The sequence below is a fragment of the Hoplias malabaricus genome, chromosome 17 (genome assembly GCF_029633855.1).
Source record: "Hoplias malabaricus isolate fHopMal1 chromosome 17, fHopMal1.hap1, whole genome shotgun sequence".
Taxonomy (NCBI): Eukaryota; Metazoa; Chordata; class Actinopteri; order Characiformes; family Erythrinidae; genus Hoplias; species Hoplias malabaricus.
In genome coordinates, this window is record NC_089816.1 from 12,438,684 (window position 1) to 12,463,054 (window position 24,371).

General features: G+C 38.7%; 1 protein-coding gene across 2 annotated transcripts; it reads left to right on the forward strand.

Annotated features, from left to right (window-relative positions):
* Positions 1 to 2,146: 2,146 nt before the first annotated feature.
* mfge8b (milk fat globule EGF and factor V/VIII domain containing b) lies at positions 2,147 to 23,290 on the forward strand. 2 transcript variants are annotated; one of them, XM_066649643.1, is made up of 10 exons: positions 2,147 to 2,305; positions 9,268 to 9,393; positions 9,533 to 9,664; positions 17,083 to 17,196; positions 17,519 to 17,700; positions 18,624 to 18,779; positions 18,943 to 19,087; positions 20,002 to 20,204; positions 20,817 to 20,972; positions 21,428 to 23,290. In XM_066649643.1, the coding sequence occupies exons 1-10, from the start codon at positions 2,224 to 2,226 to the stop codon at positions 21,569 to 21,571; spliced, it is 1,440 nt and encodes a 479-aa protein (XP_066505740.1). In that variant the 5' UTR covers positions 2,147 to 2,223; the 3' UTR covers positions 21,572 to 23,290. The 2 variants fall into 2 exon arrangements, with proteins under 2 accessions (XP_066505740.1, XP_066505741.1); XM_066649644.1 differs by having other exon boundaries at positions 20,020 to 20,204.
* Positions 23,291 to 24,371: the final 1,081 nt, after the last annotated feature.

Consider the following 24,371-nt stretch of genomic DNA (forward strand, 5'->3'; position numbering starts at 1 on the left):
AAATTGTCACCACAGTTAAAGGTGTATCTTAGGGCATTGTACTGGCCTGCACAAAGGAGAATTCCACCTATGTTTATTTTAAAAATCATTCAGGCATTGAGGCAGACGTCATGGTTCAGAGTATTTTGTTATAGAGAAAACATTCATTATCACATTCTCACAGGCAACATTATCCTTAAACATGGCAGTAATATTCACTGTTGTGCTGTTGACACACTACTATATATAACAGCTAAATTAGATGATAAACTCCAGCTTGCTACAAATGGAGGACTGTGCTATATATATATATATATATATAAAGACTGGATGTCAGTAACTTCTGTCTACTCAATCAGAGCTTTTTCTTCTTGTTCCAAGTAAGGTGATGTTAAATTTGAAGTTTCTCAGTTTCATCAGGCATATTTGTGGGGAAATTTAGTCTGAATTGTGTATCCCTGCCTGCCTGATGTATGGCCATTTTGGACCATATGACAGAAACTACACATGCCCAGAACACTTGTTCAATTCTGATGGTGGTCCAATGTCGACCAGTTTTCTGCTGCGTGTATTAAGAGACAATGACCACAAGGTGGTGACAAACAGTGAATTATCTCACCATCTAATAAACTGTTGTTTACAATTTTCCCTCCAGCTACAAGTGCTCCAGCACATAAGTGTGCTCTATAAAATGAAGGACATCATAGCTGTCTTCGATAATTGTGTTTTAATGTATGCCTATTATACTGCAAATGAAACGTATGCCATACGTTCAGTGCCCCTGGATCTAAATAATTTTCAGTAGAACACTACTTGGCTGGAGCAAGCAAGCTCCAGGTCCAGGATTTCCAGCTTGCCAAAATCCATTATGTTGTTAGAGATTAGAGCCTCCGTTGGAGAAAAATCAGCCCCACTTCATATTCAATCAAATCAAATGAGGTTGGCTGAAATGTCTGTGGACGGGTATTAACAAAGCAGCACTTACAGGCCCTCAGCCAGAGAACCGGAGAGATATTAATGAGCCATTTTTTATTTTATACCAAATGACGTGTAGTGCAGCCATGCATGTACAATTGGCCTCTTTATATCCTAAAATGTCTTTGGCTTGGTGACCAGAATGAATTTGATAGTATTTCACTTGCAGCTTATAATGCAGCGGTTTCATTCCCCACATAGGAAACAAAAAAGGAGAGTTTTCACATTTACAATCACAGCTTGAATTAAATATTTATCAAACGCCCACAATATGAATCAACATGCAAGCCTACAGTTAAATGATCTTTGCCCAGCACTCCTACTACAGTGACCTCAACCAGTTAATTCCCTCATTCCTTTTGATTTTGCATCAAAGTATTGATATAAATCCTTCCTGAGACAACAATCACATCTACATGCCAGTTACCCACTTAGATACAAAAGAACATCACAGATAACCATCTCAGTGTGACTGAGCGCACCAAGATAAGTATTTTTAACCACACATCAAATCAAATTTGAATTTATTATTTGGCAAAATATTATGTTTATTTGTGTGTGGGCCCTCTTTTTCTAACCTTTCATCATTTACATGTGTGTCCTAAAAGCACTGTTACAAAAAAAGTAACTGGCATGGGACAGAAAGTGGCCTGCTTTTTTAGTTTTATGTGATTCGGATGGAAGTAGCTAGTGGTTATATTTAATGTTGTTTTTAAACCTGACACCCCCTCTGGAAAAAATACTTAAATATGATATTTATTCTTTTACACAGGCCACGTTTGATAGTTTGTAGGATTCAATTCTGCAAATTAACAGCCACTATGCAGAAGTGTGTTCTCTAGACAGGGAGTGTACTGTTATTTTGAAAATAAGCACAACATGTACCAGGGGTCTCGTAAACTCATAAAATGTAGGATGTAAGCTTTTTAAGATATCTAGTTAACCCTGGCGAGATACTTTATGTGCAGATACTACAAGAAACATCTACACGTCCTCATCCCTCTGCTGTTGTTTACTGTATGATGCCAGTCTGGCGGCCGTGGGCAGCAGAGCAGCAGAGCCACTGTGACCCCGCCCGTGTGGGCGTGGTCTCACGCTTAACGCGGCGGATGATTGGACGAAAGCACAAACACACGTGCGAGCGCACATACCGCGGCCTTCCCCCCTCCGCGCCGTTTAATCTTGACCGAAGGCGCCGCGGCTCTCAGCTTCACGGAGTCCCTCAGAAACAAGAACACAAAAGAGTTGAGAGGAGCTACAAGGAGCACAATGAAAATTCACACGAGTTTCTCACCTTCTCTTCCACTTTTGAGCGCCCTGTTTCTCCTTGTTTGCGTCTCTGCAGTGAGAGGTAAGTAGGGTTTTCCTTCTTTTCATGCTATAGCTCTAACAGTTTACTGTTAGAAGCAAAACAACGCTGTGAGCCATTGTCTTCAAAGTAATGTGAAACAAATGAAGGGTCAGTTCCATTTTATTGCCTTTTGGTTTTGCCCTTAATTTTTTCATATAATTCTAGTAAAAGTTTACATATTATAAACGCTCAAACTTTGTTGTTTTTCTAAGTGAATATAAGGTCGTATTTTCTGCAGACAACACTCTTCTGTACATTTTACTGTTTATATGCTGAGTACTTTAACGAATAACGAAAGCAGCGGTTGTCTGTGAACTAACGGTTTTGTGTTACTGTATTTTTAAAGATGATATTTGTCTATGTAAACAGTCCCTTCAGACTAACTCAGTCATAAACGGCCTGTGCTGCAACACTCCTTATAACTTCAGTATGAACGGGTGTGGCTAAACTGCTGTAGGCAGTAGATTTATATACTTAATGTAAATAAGGTTTGTTTACAGTATTGTTTCCACAACTTTGGACATCCTTTCGGACAATATGGATTGGGGAGTGAACATTTTGAAGCTTTCACATTTATCTTGTATATCAAACACTTCTATATAAACTAAAAGTGAAAAATTCAGTTTTTTATCACATAGGTCTTCTATCATCAGTCTCTCAAATCACCCTTTGTTTATGGGTTCAAAAGGCTTATAGAGTTTTCTTCTCATTTTATCCAGTTCACAGCACTTTTCTGAATTGAGGGAGACCAAGATGTTACATGAAACTTAAGCTGAAGAAGAGTCGTTTTATCTAAACATTTAGCGTACACTGTTTCATTGGATAAATCCTTCCAATTCTCCAGCTCTGAGAAACAGCTGCCACATTCTTTCTCTTTCAGAAAGCTTCTGTCTTGGCCACAGTGCACATAGCTACATTTGATAAGAAAGGACTCCCTTCCTGAGGACATAATGTTCTTAAAGAAGTAAAGAGTCTTCAATGCTTTTGTGTGTACCCATACGTTTACATAAGTGCTTCAGGCACATGGCTTTGTTGCTGTGTGGATATGGAGTGCTGCAAAGTTGTCATGTCCTGATTTCTGTGACCTGGAGGCAAGAGGGGCCATCCCAGAATATATAGCCTGAATTGAAGAATTATTTGTTTGAGATGGGTATTTGCTGGGCTCAGTTATTGTCTGCCTTATATTAGCCTGGCAGGGTACAGAGAATGGCCTGGTTTTAAGGTGTACTGTTGTCATGTGGAAGAAGCTAGTGTTCGGTTTGGATGTTCTCTAGAAAACCGATACTTTCTCTGTTAACTGTTTGCTTTCCCTACTCTGACTCTTTTATTTTAAACTATTTCAGTTTTAATCAGATTTTCCACATAGAAGGAGCTCTAATTTCGTATAGAAGTGTTTTTGTGTGTCAGGCCTTGACTTGGCCACAGTGTGTAGGTGTGGATCAGTGACCAAAACACTGAGTCACATCCCATGGCTGTGGCCACTAAAACATGCAGCAGAGTCCAGTAGAGCCTGGGCACTTCCTGCCACTAATGACCTCTGTAGGCCCTGCCTGCACTTACGGTGCTATTCTTTTACTATTGCCAGCGCGGCTCTAATCTCTTCACAAATTTGGTGATTTTGGCAGGTGTTGCCCTATAAAGCAGCATCCGGGCTCACCCTGGTTAGGTATTTGAGATGTGGCTGTTGTCCAAGAGAGCATGCCTTGGAGGGGGACTTCTCTCTTGCAGCCTTGCTTTACACTTCAGGTGAGAGAAATTCCAGTATCCTCCTGCTGTTTGACTGTGAAAAGGGAAACTGGAGTCTGGCAAAGGCTCAGTGTATGATCAGCTGTGGGGGTAGAATTAGCCCTACATGCAGATCCAAGACCTCTGCTCCTTAATCCTAATTCTTAACCTCTGCTTTTATTGAGAGAAAATTGTGTAAAAGTTTCTTAGATCAGAGCCCCATCACCACAGAAACGAACACAGGCCTCTCTGGTTTTAGCCAAGGGAGTGAATTCTAAATATAGCGACCATACGGCCTCTCACGCCTCTCTTTTGTAACCATTCGAAAGCTGTTATGTGGCCTTTGCCATCTGGCACAGGGGTCTTTTCCTCAGGGGACGAGCTCATTTTCTCTGATGACTTTACTTCTAATGCCAAGCCCAATCATGTCATTTCCTACTGGATTAATTTTCGATAGGGCTTAATCAATGATTCATTTTTAGCCATCGCAACATGGCATTTCTCATTTGGACCCCCTCTGTCTCTGTCTCTTGCCCCACTTTCCAATCTGCTGTGTTGAATTTTTAAAATGATTATTTCCATGCGTCCAAGACTTCCCCAACTAAGGTGATAGACTGACATATTTTACCAACGGGTTCATAGTTTAGTCTGGTTTTATTATTTTTGGATTTCCTGCTAGATTAAATACACCAGGTGCCTATGCTGTGGTCTAAAGATATAGGTAAGTAAGGTAATGTTAGTTCCTGTACGTGTGTTGCCGGGAGAATAGTTGGTTTCTCTGTACGTCAGAGTGTATTTTTAGTCTTTGTGATTTATTTTTGAGAGCAGATGGCTGTGCTGTTCTGGAGACCTGCCTGAAGATTACTGAAATCTCACCTGCAGATGTAGCTCTCTGACCATTACCTATTTGTTGTTTATTTTGCTTCTGTTTACTTTCTGTTTGTTTACTCGTGCATGAACACACATGGTGTTTTGGGCACACAAGGTCTCAGAGGGTCATTAGTCATTAGCGGCTGAATAGTTAAGGCAGATACTGTGCGCTCTAGTTCTTTAGTGTTGCTCTGTGGGGATTTATAACGTCCAAACCTCTGTTTTGGTACAGCAAACTCCACAGGGGAAGTGTGCTGGGTCTGTCAGGATGTTAAGTGGTGTGTGAATGACCGTGCAGTTAAGCAAGTGCACTGCTTAGCCTTTGGGATATGCACCCACACACACACACACACACACACACACACATATACTGCCATGGCTGTAAAGGCTGTTTCAGAGTATGGCTCTAAAGTGTAACGTTTTCATCTTTTTGTTTAGCAAGGACAGATGCCAAATGGAAGATGAAGATAAACAGGCCACCAATTACCACTAGGACCCAAGAGACCTTTCAAGTTGACTTAACGTCTACGACTTGATGGGTTTAATCACTTTAGTAACTTGTGTCAGTTTAGTCTAATTGCTGCCCCCTGCGTCTCCTTCTACTTCCTGTTTTCAAATAGGAATGCTGCTTTTTTTCTTTTTAGTTCTACATGATTTTCTGGTTAAATTGTAAACAAAGTAATTTTAAATGTTTTAATATGAAATGTGATATTTTAAAAAAAACAGTAAGAGTTTTTCAAAGTGGCAGTGAATGGGATTGCTATATATGAAATGTTTATGTAGTAGTAATGAATACATTTTGTGATTTTTAATTCTTGGAGCACATTTTGGAGAAGAGGTATTTGCAGGTTGTTTTAGGGCCAAATAGTACTGAGCACTATTTTACAATTTACTACATTACATATAAAAACACAGGTAGGTGGTCATTTTGACACCCAATGAAACAGCTGTAATATATTGTAGACTTTACAACCCCTGTAAAGAAATGAAATTTTCCTTTGAAATTTCATTTCAAACCCCTCTAAATGATTTCCTTTCCATCTCTATGGCTAAAAACATGCAGAATATTTAAACATTCCTCTTCAAGTGTGCAGTCTCAGTTCAACCTAAGAACTTGGGTGATGTCTTCTATTCTTTATGTGTGTGCTGTTTGTGCTGCTCTCCACAATCTGTTGTTGTTTTCCACCTGTTACTAATGCAACTGTTGAAGGTTTTCTCTTGGTCAAAACATTCCTGATCCCTTCAGCAGATTACAGGACTGAGAGACGTCAAGACACTGTGTTTATGACTCATTCATAATTAAAGTAGTACATAGTTTGTCTAAATGTTTGTGAACATATTTGTATCCCACATTTTTCAGTAATTGATGAAAGGTATCTCATTCCTCTTTGCTGCAGTACCAGCTTCTATCTTCTGTAAAGACAATTTAATGTTGGTATATAAACCTGCCATGGAGTTTCATAGTTTTGTTTCTGGTGTCATAGCACAGTTTAATGTTTGTTTGTATCTTTTGTTAGGGTTAGGGTTAGAAATATTGCATAGCCTTAAGCCCTGGCTGTATTTTTCCAAGAATGATTACTTTGACTTGTTTGGATCTGTGTGTTTTCCGGGGCCTCTCCATCAGGAGCAGTGATTTATGACTCATATGGCGTGAGAGGGTTTGGTCCCATAATTTAATACAATAAGAACATATTACTCATCATCTGTGCAGGCTCCAAAACATCCTTGAGCTCTTTTAGAGGACACATGTTTGTCACTGAACTCCACTGTGTCTTTTTTAGTCTCACTAAGTATTTCATATCTGAATTAATAAGAATTACCCATATCCCTATGGAGTTCATAAGACCGCTTGCTTTCAGTTGCCAATGTAATCTATGAAGGAAAATGCTACAGGTGGCCAATATAAGGCCCAGTGGGAATTATCTGGTCTTCCTCTTGCCTCACTGCTGCTGCAGCTGCTGATCAATAGGCCAGTTCAGCTGATGAGATGCTGATCAGATGTTTCACTTGATCAAACAGTTATTCCAGCTGATGCATTCATATTCTCTTTGCCTCACGGTAATATATAGCTTTTAATGGCAAAGGAAGTGAAAACGTATGTGTGTGTGTGTGTGTGTGTGTGTGTTTAGAGGAGGGGGTGGGAGTATAAAGTAATAGAAACAAATATTTTTACATAAGATGATAATGTATTTACTTTACACATATTTTAATATGATGTACTTAAAAATGTGATGCATAATTATATTGGAAGCATATTTATATGTGCAGACAGTTGCTTAAAAAATGATCTGCACCAGGGTTCACAGTAAAATGGGCAAAGAAGGATATTAATAAAATCAGATAAAGGAGTATTTTTCTTTGTATTAGTCTTGTCTGAATGAACTCTATTGTTCGGTTTGAGTAATCAATACAAAATATAAAAGCTTAACTATTTGGTCATGTACACTATTGCCACGACTGGTGAAAAAAGGCATTCTACGTAAAACAGAAAAGGCACATCATTGCCATTATCAAACATGCTATTGGATCGATGAAGCTTTGAGACTGTTTTGCTGTTTGTGGTCCATGGATTCATGACATAGTGAATTCTGCTATATTCTACTAAATGAATTTAGAATTTAGCTAAGGATCTGTCTGCCTCAGATATTCATCCCAAACTGTCTCAGAAATGGTTGCAGGGATTTTCTGCATGGAGTGGTCTAAGATCCCTCAACAACTATCTTCTAACCTTGTTTAAGCATTATAAACGCCAACTGAGTGCCAGGAACAACTTCACCCGTTTGTATTTTTGTGTTACTAAGTTTCTAGGATTATTTCCCCATTAAGAGTGTAATCATAAAAATATGTAGATAACTTATTATTTTAAAATTTAGCCCCAGTATCTAGGTACATGTGTTGCATGTCTGATATGGTTTCAATGTGACCATGTATTTGCTCTTATTATGGAAATAAAAGAAGAACTGCATTTAACCTTTTGGTATATCTCCTAAATTATGAATTCTCAGCAAAGTATCACACTTCCTGTTATTCCTTGATTCCCCCATTCAGCAAGAGCTCCTCCTGTTTCGTTAGAAATGATACTTTGAGGTTTTCTTTTGCAAACAGGAGGCTGATTTAGTTATCAGAGGAAGTTTATTTGCTTAACAGGGAAATTCCAAAGTAATTTATGATGTCAGGCTGGCTGACCTGCCAAATGCTTCCACAGATGCCACAGGTTTTCGTAACCTTTGCAGACAGAAGAAGGGTATGATTTGATTTAAGATAAAGTCAACCAATGCTCTTTGAGATTTTGCGTATTAGTTTTGATTTATTTTCTTTTGTAAACCCTTTTCCCAGAAGAACTTGTGTTACATTTTTACTGGGAAGGAGCAGGGGTAGGAATGTACCTCTAGCTCTCTGCTGTGATTATGCATTCCATGCCAAAGATAAATATGCAAGATATTTGGATATGGATGTTGTGTCTGTATTTTCAAGGCCATATCATTCTTCCAGGAGCAGTAACTTCTCCTGAATGTTGGTGCTTCCTGTAGTCTAACAGCAAACCTATATTTTAATCATGTTAAACAGTTGCAGTTGAAGTTACTTTTTCAGATTAATGACTATTTGAGCAGAACTGTATCTTAAATAAAACCTGCCTTACAGCTCTTCTGACCTGGAACAGGACCAGGAAGGGCAGGAGATTGAAAGTCTTTTACTTAAGTGTTGTTAGTGGTGAAAGTGTTACAATGTGGCCCACATTGACAGTTATAACTTAAACTAAAGATCTGCACTTGGGGGTCTAAATTGACTCATTGCCTAGAGATTATAGTTGCCATTTATAGAGTCACAGTTCCCACATTTGATTTATGAGAATTATGATAATATATCAAGCAGAGTTTTGACTCTGGTGTCAGGAAAAAGGAGGCTTATTTTATGTGGAAAAATACTCCTGTTAACATTTTGTTGTCCCAGATAAACATGCCTAGACTTTGAGTAATTAACTGACCGTTGGATACAATACCGTGGCCTTCACAGAAGCATCTAGCACTTGTGCCCTGCATTAGCTTTGTCAGCAATCTGGACCGAACAGCAGTCTCTCTCCAGACTGAGCAAATACTGGGCTGCATTGTGGTGTTCAGTGTTGATTCCACTTCTCCTTTTAGAGCTGACAGAAAGTGCTTAGCCTTAATTCAGTGTTCATAACCATAGAAACTATGAAAATGTTTTTTTAACCACACCTTTTTTTAACCCAGTCCAATGAAATCAAATATGGGAAACCTTTACCTGAGAAAATATGGAATCAAGACATTTATATTGAAATATGAAATGTGCTGACATTGACAATGAACTGGCAATCAGTCAACTAATCTAATTCTCTTTGTTCTCAGGGGATTACTGTGAAGTAAATGTGTGTCTGAATGGAGGGACGTGTGTGACAGGAGTAGGAAAGAATCCCTTTGTCTGTATCTGCTCGGACGGCTTCACAGGAGATACCTGCAATGAAACTGAGACTGGTAATGCATTTTACAATCTGCTGTGTAATGGAGTTTCAGTCCACTGTATAGCTACCTTCAAGCCTCCACAACAAATTTGAAGTGGTGTTATTTACTGTCGTATTTTCTTCTGTAACCCATATTTGACCTTCATACACAGGGCCCTGTCATCCTAACCCCTGCAAAAACGACGGCATATGTGAGGTCATCGCCAACTCAGGCAGAGGGGATGTCTTTACTGGATTTGTTTGCAAGTGCCAAAAAGGCTTTGAGGGTGTTTACTGTCAGAAAAGTAAGCCACACTTTCCACCTCAAATCGTTTCCACCCATATCATATAATTTCCCTGAGAGAAAACATAATATACACACACAGTAGAACTTTCAGCTCTGATAACAGTAAACATGCAGTTGTAGCTATGATGCAACAAGCAGAGGCTTATCAGTGCAACTGAGTATTTACTGAGTAACTGGGACACAGGATCTGATGCAGCTGTTTTAGAACCCTGCATTTGATTGGTTCAGTGAAATACAGAGACCTGCCTTAGCCCCAGAAATTCTTAGGATGTTCTGGGGGCAGATGGTACATGCGCAGCAGCAGCAGTGCAGTACAGTGGCGCTTCCCACTTTGCTATCTGACTCACTATTATTGCTGGCTATGGGGCAGCAAAGGGGCAAACTGAGCTGCTACCGTCAGCAGGAATCATCACGGCTCACAAACTGCACAGTCATGTGCGTGCACTCAGCCCTGTGGCCTCAGATACAAAGATATGGATAATAGCTACAGATGAGTAGTCAGAAATATCTTCTGAAAGTCAGTCTAGCAATTAATTGTTGTCACAAAAGCAATGTTTTGCCCTAAAAGAAAAATTATTTTTATACATTTCCAGTATATTTCCAGATGCACTCAAATAAAACATTAGTGGCTTAGGCACACTTTTTTAAAGATTATTTATTTGTTTGTTTTTTCATCATTTACATATGTCTACTGCCGTTGGTTTTATGGACAAGATTGTCCAAAATAATGTGTATAAAACATTAAAGGGACATTATGACCAAATAAATAAACTGTCCATCACTACACCTTAAGACAAACATGGTTTCCTCTTAAAACACTGGTCTATAGAGTCACCATGTAACTGATCTGATCGTGTAACTTGCATGTCAGTTGCATGTAGAAAAATTACTCAGCAGTTTTTACACCAGTCCCTATTTGTGACGATTTGTTAATAATCTCAGTAATTATGTAATATATTTGCTTAATGAATGCTGAGTACACTATTAAAATAACACTGATGAAAATGGTACAAAATTATCAGTGAGGCTGAGGTATAAAGTGCTGCATATTATATTACAGAATATTATATAACATGGCACATAATATATTTATAGCTAAATTTAGGCTGAAATTCTTTAATGTTTTTTCCCTGTGAAAGGGTTGTTAAAAATGTGCATAAATACATATTATCTGACACGTTTTAACTTAAAGTTCCTATTTTGCATAACCAGAGAGTTAATCTATAGGAGCAGAAAGTCCTCCTATAATTATACTTGGTCCTTGTGCTGAAATTTTATGACAGGGTTATATAGTTAACAGTGCTATCTTCTGCATTTCACCAGTGCTGATGAGAGAGTGCTGGTCTTCAGGGTCAATTTTCTGTCTATTTCCAGCTTTTGGTGTCAGAATTACAATGTTTGGGTTGGTAGTGTTTGTGTGTGTGAGAGTGTGAGTGTGAACACGGAGTGCCATACATAGACTGTGGCTGGAGATGATGGTTTAAGATCACGGAGCCTGTGGAACACTGAGGCAAATGTTTAGAAACCTTGGAGACAGAAAAGAGAAGTGGCTGAATCATGATCGCCTTTAGGATTAGGCAGGAATGTGGTGTGTGTGTGTGTGTGTGTGTGAGAACACATGCGGAAACACGCTAAATACTTTAGCTCTTAAATGTGTAAAACATAAGGACACTTGAGAAAAGGATATCCGTGCCATTTTCTAACACATTAGGGCTCACACAACATAATTTGTTTTTTTTTTTTTTCATTTTCTAGTTTTAATTTTCTGATTTGTATTTTGTCTCTTCTGGCTACTTATTAAAACTTAGGCATATATTTTGAATTACTTTATTTTTACACAAAGATGCAGATGTGAAATTAACAATACTGTGAATATGTAATTCATTATTTTTTAACAAGCGATGTTATTCCTTCCTTGAAAAACAAAAAGTAAATGGCCTGAAAATATAAGTCAGTTGCCTTGAGGTTTTATGTGGTCATTTTGATTTTTGTAAGATTGATGATTCCCTAATGGTTATTCTCACTGAAACTAAGCTCATGTCCACAGTCTGACAAAAGGTTTTTATCTCCAAGAATACACCCATTTAAGGTTTTAGAGACAGACAAAGTATCAGCACAAATTTAAATAAGGGCACACACGCATCCGCGCTGTAAAAACACACACGCATTCACCGACGTCTCCTGGTTGTCCAGCCAACAGGAGAGAGGTCTACACACACCCACGCCATCGCACACTCGCCTTGTTGCTGGGGTAAAATGGAGTTGCAGGCGGAAGAGTGAATTAAGTCAACTCTGACACTGTCACAGTCTTTCCTCTTGGCTGATGGGAGTTTTACACTGGCAGTGTGAAATTGCTCTGAAAGCTCTGCGAGAGACCCATGAAATCTGTGTCAAAAGCATTTTTGCGCTAAAGTATTAGCCACATTAACTCAGCTGACTGAAACAGTATGGAGCCCAGTGTAGAGGTACGCCATGGCACTAAAACCTCCTTTTTTGGCAGCAAAAGTGTGTCGAAGGAGCAGTTAGTGTAAGTGTATCTGAGAATAAGTCAGAGGAGTGAAAATAGAAAGCTGTATATTACCATCTGTAAATTGTTTAGTTAACACTTTATGTCCACAGACCAAGATCATGTAGATTTTCCTTGTTTCCCTTCCCTGTCTCTGCCTGAAAATTTCTCTCTTGCGTTCTCTGGAATATTTACTTTATTCTCTCTCTCTCTCTCTCTCTCTCTCTCTCTCTCTCTCTCTCTCTCTCTCTCTCTCACACACACATACTTACACACTGTCTCTCTCTGTCTTCCACTCACTTGTATTCTCACATTTTCAGTCCTTTGAATTTTGGTTTGATATTTGGGAGGGAATGTCACATTTCAAGTATTGCTGCTAAATATTGTGAAGTGTGGAGAGACAAAAGGAGTCAAAATATTTATTATACTACACGGGAATGGGTAGGAAATTTGGCAAAACGTAAAACCAATTTTGCTACATTATTACATTATTACAAGTATATTGTGATGTATTTAGACTTACATTTTGATAACATAAATATCATAGCCATCAACTAATCAAGTCAATCAAACTCTAAATCAAGCCATTTACGATTAATAGTCAGTAGGGCTGTATTTACAACATACAATAATGTGATTTAATGAACTAGAATGACCCTGACAATTTATTTCATTCTCCACTGAGTCTAGAGCTTTATTCCAGGTATGCCTTTCTGTGTGAATTCAGTGGTCAAGTCCCTGTGGGGCACCTTCACTACAGTCAGCCAGACTATTTAATCTTGTTAAGGATACTGCTGCCAGTTGGCTCTCTGTGTTGTTATGCATGACCAGCAATCACAAGATATTACAGTAGTGACGAACTCTGGAGAGATTTTAAAGCTTCCCTCAATTGAACCACATCTTGTTGCAGCACATCCAGTCCCTCAGATGCTGCTTCCCCTCATTTGTAGATAGCAGTCTGTTCAGCAACGTTATTCACTCAAACCTCCCTCCTTTAGTCGCGTGCAGAAAGCCGCTGACCTTGTTTCATATCCATTTGGGTCACAGTACAGCTGTCATGAGATACATATTGGCTTTTTCTCCATGCAGGAGCCAACAGTTCCTTTTGTTGTTCGTTCAAAATATACAATATTCCAATATGTTAAACTCCCTGTTCCTTGGATATTTTTAAGTGCACAGCACCTCGGAGAACTCACTTATGGAACATGAGTAAGTATTATTGTTCAGTGCTTATTCATAAATGACACCATGTGTTCTTGTGAAATAAGGCAACTGTTTTCTCCCATTCTCATTGCAGCCTAGGTAACGGCTACCAATAATGGCATGTGTCCATACCATAACACACTAGATGTTCAAGCCCTGGTCTATGTTCCAGTTGTGCAAGTCCCATTTTGTTGTGCCCTGAGCGTGATATATCATAAATGTATTTTAGCTGGTGCCTCTGCTTATAAAGTAACATATTTATGAGATCAACGTCTGTACAAAACTACCCATCACTCTCTGCCATAGCTGATCTGATGTTATTGGTCTAATTATTCCTTCTCTAAATTTGTGGGTTTTTTTTCTTAAATTTTGAAATATATTTGAGATAATTTTATTCTTATATGATGAATGTATAGCTTTTAAGTTTATACTTTATTATGAAAGTATATAGTAACATTACACCAGGGAGCTGGTGGTTTACTGCAACCAAAGTTGAGTGGTTTATGTAGATTATAAAAATTCACTGGACCACTTGAGCTTGTTTCTGCTTGACCTAAAATTTTAGCATGTTGGTTTCTCACTAGTGCCTTGGCTCAGGGAGGCTGTGACCAGATACACACTCCATCCGCACACGCAGGCACATAATCCTCAGATTTCCTTTTTTTCTGGAAGTTTCCAATACCAGCTTTACTTGGCCTCATAACAGAGTCACATGTGCTGCTGTAATCAGTTCAGATTTATTACAGAGGCTTGTTGCAGTGCTAAATAAATGTTGCCACAGTGTTTGTAGTGTGGACCTCTTGATTAAAAAAAAAAAAAAAAAAAAAAAAACGAGCAAAGAGAAACTAGGCAAGCCTAGTTTAGCCAGACCACCATTAGCCATTGTCACAGAGGTGTTTCTGGCATTTCAAAAACAGGAAAGCCCAAAATACATACCCTTGTCAGGGAAGGTCTGGAGAAGCCTTGGTTCTTCATATCAATATCTTTGTTTACATGTGGTTTTTATGATGTGAGTGTGTTGTACAGAAAATGTGGAGGGCAGGTAATAAATACAGAAATTAAAAGAGGAGCACAAAATTGTGTCCATAATAGATAACATTGGCATCAGTGTTTTTCTTGTTCATTTTATTAAAAGATAAATACTAGATGATCTACCACCAAAGAACAAAGAAGACCAAGAACATTTTGTTGATTTTAAGAATTATAATGACTTATTTATTCAGTGTAACTGGTTAAAGCATGTGAAGTTTAATGAGACTGTGCGCAGCTAAACACACTAATGCCACAAAATTCTTCCCTTTACAATTTTCAGGCAAATAATTTTTTTCTGGTTCGCGATCCAGTTTATGTCGGTAGAAACACACCGAACGGCTCCAAATTTAGTTCACGAACAGGAACTATTGTTCTGATGAGTTGTGCTACCTTGTCAAAATGTGCTACTTTGCAGCTCTGCACATGCTCAGACCCCAAATTTTTTGTTTTCATATTTTACCTGATAAATCTGTTTTTCTACAGTGCTGTTAAGATTTGCTTCCAAAACCCTTCATGCCAAATTAAATATAAAAAATGATAAAAATAAAAGTTTTCTATGTAATTATCTTATAATCTAAAGGGGATTTAGACTGTTCATATCTCTTGGTTATACTTCTGTAGGCAGCATTTTCTGGTACACTATTTTTAGTTTATCAGATTACCCTGCCTAGTGTATTATTTAAGCCACTATATGTATAACAGTACACTATAAACACATTTCGACAAGGTAGAACAACTCGCCAGAATACCGTTCTGTTTCGTTGGAAGAAAAGTGCTATGTGAAATATGGCTGAACTAACAGCAGAATGTGAAATAATGTTCCTACTCGCATTTCAACATTAGGAGTCAGTCAGCCAGTCCGTAAGAGAAAATGCCTCTTCTAGGCCAGCCCGGAAGGCAGGCCAGAAAAAAAAGATCCTTCTTTAGGTGAACCTTGATCTTCAGGCTCTAGATATTTCATGACTTTTATCATATAACCCTATAATCTGTGCTCCATTGGAAATATGTGTTTTGATTAGGAAGGTTATTAAGTAAAGATTGCACAATTTTTCTACTTGTTTTACCACCTTGTTTCCTGGAAAGTTGGAATTTTACGAGTGGAATTTTGTGCTTTGATCTCTTGAACTTTTACTTAATATTTTCCAATGATGTCACTCACCAAATTTTGTTTGTATTTTAAATTATTTCTATTTCTATTTTATTAAATTTGGGACAGTGGCATGTGTATCCTTGTGTTACCTCACCTTTCATTTTAACTACACATTTTATTCTTTTTGAACTGAGAATTAAAAATTGTTGCAGTTTTGTGAGAGGAATTTTTGAACATCATTGGTCGGATACAAGACTTGAACTGCTCAACAATTCATGGACATCAACAAACTGTTGTCTGATGTTCTGATTTTCCTCTTCGTTATACACCACAAGAGACAGATATTGAGAACTGGCATTGTCTTGCTGGAACATCCATGGAATTCCCAGGAAAGGCATTGCTTTTTTGGCAGAATATATCTCTCTATATCCCACACCTCTACTTCAGTTGTACCTTCACTGTGCACTGATGTAGTACACTGTGCACTTGCAGTACCCAGCCAGCCAATGTTCTCAATCGTCTTATTTCTGCTGTCACTCATTACTCCTTGCCCCCTTTCCCAATGCCCAATCTGAGCCAACAGTTTGAAACTTGAAAAATAAATATGCAAATTGTATCTGCAAAAGATCTGTAAAATCGGCAAATTCTTGTTTTTCAAGTGAACAAAATGTTTGGTCCTAATTTGGCTCAAAAAGTATACAGATACACTGAAATATCTATCAGTTCTAATAATTAATTGTGCAATCCTAATTATTTTGTTGCTTGTAAGTTACAGTTACTCAAACCTACGAACTTTTGGGCTTATATAGTCATGTTTACATCAACTAACAAAATATTGAATAATCTGAGGCATATATTTGTAAACAAAACGCTTAGGAAGGCATTTCTTGAGGAATATTGGTGCTATATATTGTTTGTGTATTTGAGCTTAATTTGTGTCTGTCTTCAGTAAGGCACTACTATCCACACTGTTGGTCCAGAGTTTAACCTCAGGTCTGTGCTATTCTGCACTATTCTGAACTTCATAGTTTAACTGTGGTCAGCTGCCTACTCTGACCTCTCTCCACTGTGTTCTCAGGGGAAGCCAACGTTAAATGAGCACAGAGAAGCTCACAAAGTCTGTATACACTGCACCCTGCAAGTGTATGTTTCAAGTAATAGATTATTTTCAAAACACTTGGGAGACAAGCCACTGTGGTCTGACATTCCATCACGGTTCTTTATGATAAGACATAAGAAAGATCTGTGATTAGGTTTAAACTTTGTTCCCAGTCTAAGGTTCGGCACCAAATTTGTTGTAGGTTTCAAGACATATTAAGAGGGTCACTAAGAACAATAGCATGAGCATGAACCTGATTATAATTATTTTGGAGTAGGTTTGAAGGAGAAAATACTACCTTAAATCTTTGAACTGGGTTTCACACGCACTTATTGCTGATGATGAGAGTGCCATCTGTAGGTAATTTAGAGAACTGCAGCACATATGTCAGTAAATAAACACAACACTAATATTTAACACGATAATAGTTACCAGGTAATATACAAACCTAATAACTGACTGCTGTAACTGATGTGAACTTTACAGATGTGAATGACTGTGCTGGTCAGCCATGTCAAAATGGGGGGCAGTGTCGAGATCTTGATGGAGATTTTTCCTGCAAATGTCCATCACCTTATGTCGGGAAACACTGCCAACTGCGTGAGTACAAGTTTGTTTTTTGAGTTTCTTTTCTATTTTATTTTTTTAAAATGTGTCATATAATTTTGTTTGAATGTTTAAGCTTAGTAAAAGCTGTACTGTGGTGTTCCGCTTATTTTAAACTTAAAATATTTCTTTCCAATTGAATGTATGTCTTAATTGAGCTACGAAGGTCTATATTACTTAACAGCCACACTGTCCATCTTTGACAGTATGTGCATCTCACCCCATGGACACGGTCTTCGCACTGTTAGTCCATCTGTCTTGCTGTGTATCTCTTGCATCTGTGGAGACGCTGATAATGTGTCATTTTGTTCCTCAGGCTGTATCTCACTGTTAGGGATGGAGGGTGGTGGCATTGCTGAGTCTCAGATCTCAGCATCCTCTGTCCACTATGGCATTCTGGGATTGCAGCGCTGGGGGCCTGAGCTGGCCCGTCTCAACAACAAAGGCCTAGTGAATGCATGGACCTCCGCCTCACATGACAAGAACCCCTGGATTGAGGTGTGTTGGCCTCGATTTTAAAATGAGTGTTGACTCATAATCAGTTTATTACATACATCTACACTGTACCTCAATCGAATTATATATCATATATTAAATATACTATACATATAAACTATCTCTGTTTGAAAGGTTATTTTTAAGATTTTATTTATGTTAAACCACTGAAATTTACTGATGACAGTCTGGATTATCTCAGCTAGAATGCTGTGTCTGTTTTTCCCAAAAAACAAGCTGACACGTGGACTGTTCTGACCACAGCACACATTTCCACAGTGTTTCAGATCATCTGAGAATTCAGCAGAATTTTAGGATAGGATTTATATGTGGCTTATTAGTGCCTCAGGTTGATTTTATTGTTTGTTTGTTTGTTTGGACTTCTTGAAGATTCTATTAAGACGTATGGCAAAATGTGATGAGAAATGACCAATATGTGGTTGCTGCCTTTAGTTGCTAACCTGACCATCAATGTAAATACCTGTCCACTACTGTAATATATCCACAGACAATCTATTATGTTGATGGAGGTAAAACATAAACATGGTGAAATAAGTAGGAGCAGTATATAGACTATTGTAGAGTACTGTGCAAAAATCTTAGGCACCTAAGATTATTACTATTGTTTAAAATAATTTATCCTCCCAGTAAGAGTGGTGTTTATATAAAATTTTTATAATTACAAGTACAAAATTATAAATACAGTGTTGTGAAAAACAAAGTTTATATCCAGATATTGTCCTTGATTGTATGGATTTGTTAAATCAACAGCACACTTGGTTTAACACAATGAAGTATTTATTAACCGCTAAAACTAGGTACTAAATGATAACCTTAAATAATATTAGACAACCGCAAGGTTAGCTTTGGAAAGGGTTAAACCAACACGTTTACATCAGCAACACTTCTGATTTTTATATGTGCAGATCAACATGCAAAGGAAGATGCGTTTCACTGGCATCATCACCCAGGGCGCCAGTCGTATGGGCACTGCTGAATACATAAAATCTTTCAAGGTGGCATCCAGTTTGGATGGACGTACATACACCATATACAGAGCTGGAGACCAGAAGAATGATGTGGTGAGCTAAATTGGCCAAACCCAATTCTTTACACAGTGATCCTCCTTGTTGGGTTTTCAGTTTTGCTTCTGAAGGGTCAGACTCTCTCCTTTCAGGACCGGAACTTATAACCTATGTCCTGTGATGATTAACATGGCTAAGACATGAATGTGGTCTTCCCCAGGTTTTTCTGGGAAATGTGGACAATGATGGCACAAAGACCAACCTGTTTGACCCTCCCATAATAGCTCAGTACATCCGCATTTTGCCTGTGGTGTGCCGCAAAGCCTGCACCCTGAGGATGGAGCTGGTGGGCTGTGAGATTAACGGTAAAAACTAAAACACTGTCCAGTTTAACTGAACTGTAGAAGAGTTGTAATTACCTAAAGTATATGTAAAGAATTTAAATGAATGATCTCTTATCTAAATGGATCCAAATGCTTTTACATAGACATACACAATTATGGTTAAGAGAATAAGAGTAATGAATCATCTTCCATGTATGCCAATGTGACCGTGTAGTCTAGATACAAGCCAAGTTAAAGTCTGAGACTCTGTTCAGTCCAGGACATCAGCCAACTAATGTTCTATGAGCACAAAACTTCACAAACATTGGCTCTGTTTAGAACCCATGACTAAAAAACTAGACCAGAATCAACACATGGTAGTAATAAATCTAGTCATTGACGGTGAAGCACATTCCAATCTGAAAATTTATATTTGTATTTGTGTCTATGCTGTTAGTGTAGTGATGTTATTGTTATAATGGGTACTGGATATAAGCGGAACATGGGTGTGTGTATAATTGTTTTCAGACGTTTTAGAATTAACATTTGGTGTGTTAATGGTGTCTGGCTGAGCTTTGCTGCATCTCACTGTGTGTGTCTCTCTAAGGCTCTTCCACCTCATCCGCATGCATGCATCTTACACTGGCAGCACTTGTGTTAAACACACACACACACACACACACACACACACACCTCATCTCACTCATGCTGCCGGCACCGCTAACCTGCATGAAGCCTGCGCTCGTTCTGCTCCAGGCCGAGCCAGCACCCATCTGGTTTGGGCTGGTTTGTGCTGCTTGTGCTGATATGCTTCCCATCCATTTCTCTATCACTTCTCTCTCTCTCTCTCTCTCTCTCTCTCTCTCTCTCTCTCTCTCTCTCTCTCTTCCTCTCTCTCTCTCTGGCTTTTCTCTCTCTCTCTCTCTCTTCCTTTCTCCATGTGTCTCACTCCACAGTGTATTTGAACATGACAGGTTGCTCAGAGCCATTGGGTTTCAAGTCACGGCTGATTGCTGATGGTCAGCTGACTGCCTCCAGCTCTTTCCGGACGTGGGGCATTGAGGCCTTCACCTGGCATCCACACTATGCCCGTTTGGACAAACAGGGCAAGACCAATGCATGGACTGCTGCCACCAACAGCAGATCTGAGTGGCTTCAGGTAAAGTGTTACTAATTACACACATTATTAAAAAAATATGAAAAAAGGTGTTTATACAAATACCCTAAATAAAATAAAATAGAGCTTTAACACCAATGAATAATTTAATCACAGAGCTAGGTTAAAATGCACTTTTAAAATCCATGTAATTGACCTCAAACTCTGGCTCCTACACCCTTAATGAGAGTGATTCTAGCCTATGCTTGCCTCTATTAGCTGATGTAACTGAACTGGGCACTTCATGTTATCCTTTAAGTGTGTTGAGAGTCCAGTGACATTAAAATATCAGCAGTACAAACAGATATGTAGGTGCTTGGCATGGCTCCAGAGAAATTAATTGCTGCCCTTTGCCCTGCCAGCCTGGTAGCATCTTGTGACAGATGGAGACTTATTTAATGGGTGAAATTGACCATGACACGTTGTGTTCATCAGTATGATCTTATAAATATTACGAAAAAATATGGCATCGTTTTCCTTTTATTTAGTGTGTTGATAAATGATGACTGGTAACGGGGAATCATATTCTGAGACTCTTGTGTCCTTTCAAACAGACAGTGAGGAGTGTTTTGTCCCCGGTTTTGTAACATTTATCCTTTTTGGTAATTTCTTTAGGTGGACTTGTTGTCCCCAAAGCGGATTACTGGAATCATAACACAGGGGGCCAAGGACTTCGGAAACGTGCAGTTTGTTTCAGCTCTCAAAGTGGCTTACAGTGATGATGGTCAGTACTGGACCATTGTGAAGGATGACAAAACAAAGGCTGATAAGGTCAGTAGCTCGTCTGCCTTTCATCGCTGCCCTCTTCCGTCATGAGATGTAATGCACTAATGTTTATTCAGTGTCTGTAGGATAGTTTACTTGGAGCAAATCAAGGTTCAGTAAACACGGTGCCTGAAGTCTCAAATGATGAGCCAAGATGCTGGGCATGTTTTTCCATGGCGCTGGAAGAAAGGGGGAAGTAGGAGGCTAAGAGGAGAAATATTTTGTGTGTGTCCAATTTGGAACTCTCTCTAGTAGCTCCTCCCTTCCTTCAAATATAGAAAACAAAGGACTATGAAGACTAACATGGCCAGAAGCCAGGCATACGGGAACACAGTTTATACACACATGTACACATACACACACTTCTATCTAAGCAAGCTTTAGTCCCCACTGTGTTTTATGATGTGCAAAGCATTAGATCAGTGTTCACTAACTTTGCTGTCCTATCTTTTTACCTGCAGATCTTCCCTGGCAACAGTGATAACAACGTACACAAAAGGAATGTGTTTGAGCCGCCCTTCTATGCCCGATTTGTCCGCGTCATCCCATGGGTGTGGCATGAGCGCATTACTGTGCGAATGGAGCTGCTGGGCTGTGATGAATAAAGTCCTGACTGACTCTCTCTCTCTCTCTGTCTCTCTCTCTCTCTCTTTCTCTCTCACTCTGTCCCTCCTTCCTGAGCCACATATGCACTGCCTTTTCTCCCAGCACCAGAGGGCGCTAACACAACACAACCCCTATACAGCAGGGAACTGAGCTTACAGGGAGCTTCAGGGACATCCCATACAAAAGAAAAAAAAAACTAAAAGAGAAGCTGCAGCGCACGCTCTGTACAACACAGTGAGATATTGCCACAATAACCAGAACTGATGGTGCAAGTTGAAATTCGGAATTGCTTAGCATTATGTGTTTAGCAGTAGAGTGCTCTGTGTTTATGAGACTGCTGTGTTCTAAGGAGATGAAAATATTGCAGTATACACATTTAGCTAGAGTGATGTGTAAAAGTGTGGCCCACCTATGAAGTAAAGAATTCTATAGATGAAGATATTGTATTTTGTTTTAAAAAATGTACATACCAAATGGGTCACACATTCATGTTTGTCACATTTGTGTGTTGTTAATTGGTTGTCAATGCATTGTCCAGTTGTAGAAGTTTAATTTGGTAGGTAATGTTTGTAAATAGTTCATAGCAAAGTAACCAACTTGTTGTGAGCATGATCTCTCTCTCTCTTTTTTTTTTTTTTTTTTTTTTTTTTTTTTTTTTTTTTTTAAGTTGTACATTTTGTTTCTTCTTATTTTTATCAGTTTGGGAACATGCCTTTTGAATCATTGTTCATCCATTTTTAAATCATACCTTGAAGTGTAACAAAGAAACAGCAGGTTATGTATCAGTTTCTCAGTATTATTCAACCTTGATGCATTGGCCCAGCACTGCCACGGATCTATCTCAGGTAGAGTTAAATAAATTGTGATATGCTACTGATGCTTTTTTAAATCCATTATTCAGAAATAAACCATAACATTTCAATATTGTCATATCAAGACCAAAGTGGGCCATTTCTTCCATGTAAATTCGGTGCCCCTTGCCTTGGGTGTTCAGCCAAATACATTATGTTTAATATATTCAGTCATAAGCTGGGTCAACAATGTTTGAATTTTTTAGAGGTTCTTAGAGCTGCTTATTAAAAAACCATATGCAGTTCCCCTGGTAAGGGGGTGCAGAACTAATTTAGGATGATATCTACGGTTGCACTGAAGCTCTGATATAACCCTCTCCAATCTACATAATGCTCTTGTGGTGCTGTGTTGTGACACCCCCCACCCCTCCCCAGTGACCTCCTATGAATTATGAATTTTGGGCTTGTGCAATATGATGCGAGTATTAATATTAATGAACAATGTTAATGGAACATGCTTAGAATTAAAAACATGAGCAGTATTTTTCTCTGTTGCTTTAAAATGAAGATTTAGAAGTACTGATTAATGGTAAGAAACACTGAACAATATGCTATGACAATTCAAATTGTGTATTTAGAAGGCTGCATGAATTTGAAACAATTCTCTGGTCTTTCATCGCCAGTGTTAGTGTATGAATTTATCAGAGGTTTTCTACTTCACAATGAACACACAGCGAGTTAGTTTTTCTTACTCATGTCATGCTTTCTCCAATATGTACTTATTGTGGGGTATTTTTATGTTTCATATCACAGGGCAGATTTCCAAACTTGGATAACATGATTAGAGGATTTATTTCTTCTGTGTATTTCTCTATTTTGAGTTATTACTTCATGTTCTTAATAACTGAAAACGTGAATAAACTGAAATAGATCATGTTGGCCTTGAGTGTCCTCAGTTACCATACATTGACCTTCTTGTTCCACTGGAACCCCACACAGCTGAGTGGGCTGAATAGGTCGTATGTTGTGGATGTCGTTCTTTTTCCAGACCCATATCATGTCCCTCATGGCCTTAGCTCGTTGTGAACCAAACAGGATATAAAGATCTCTTTGTGCACACAATGTCACTGTGCACACAACCACTGTTCCATTAACTCTATGTCCTCTGTTGATTAACTAGGTGCAGTATATACAGCCCATATCCAGTGACTGGAGCAGGAAGGCTGTAGAGGACCTGGTGTTATTCCATTGAATGTCAGGAAAACTTCAGGGCCCATGTGGCACCTCCAGGAAGGATTCATTCCTGGAATAACAAAGTTATTTTGGAAAAGGTATGGGGCAAATATTTTAACTGGAGAGCCAGGCAACCTTTGTACAAATATATGTACTGAAGATCATCTATTGTTTGTGCACAGTTATTCCAGTAGGTATTTCAAAACATAACCAACAACAGACTCAGTGGTTCAGTTCCGTAAATAACTTGTGGTCGTGATCCATTGACTGGATAAGACAGGTTTTTCTCCTAGTCTCAATTGTTGTGTTCTAAATGTATCAGATGTAGATACAGACACAATGAACTATTTAGCACTATCTCCAACACTTTGTAAGCACTTTGTAACACTTTGTAAGTCATCTCCTGTAAATTGCACTCATTGCGGACACATATTTGATTGTGCATGTACAACATGTATAATCCCCATAAGAAAGTTTGAAATGGGAATCTGTTCATTATGCCCGATATCAGGCGTGGGCCAGAGGCGTATAAAGAAACAAAATTGCCTGGCATTATGGAGTATCTTTCGGTACCTTTTAAAAGTCGTATTTCAAAATGAACCATCCAGCGTCAGTACCTGACCTCACCTGTATACACTGATCGGCCAAAACATTAAAACAATGTCTTTCTTTCGTCATTCATTTCTCAACTTTGTCAGTTCTGTTTAAAGTATTGGTGCCCTTAGTAGCTCTGCAGTTACAGACTCGTTCATCTGCATAGTTTGTTTTGCATACA

Coding starts and splice junctions, on each gene's coding strand:
- mfge8b (XM_066649643.1), top strand. CDS start 2,224: ATGAAAATTCACACGAGTTTCTCACCTTCTCTTCCACTTTTGAGCGCC. Junction 2,306..9,267: donor TTGCGTCTCTGCAGTGAGAG/GTAAGTAGGGTT, acceptor CTTTGTTCTCAG/GGGATTACTGTGAAGTAAAT. Junction 19,088..20,001: donor GGTGGGCTGTGAGATTAACG/GTAAAAACTAAA, acceptor CTCACTCCACAG/TGTATTTGAACATGACAGGT.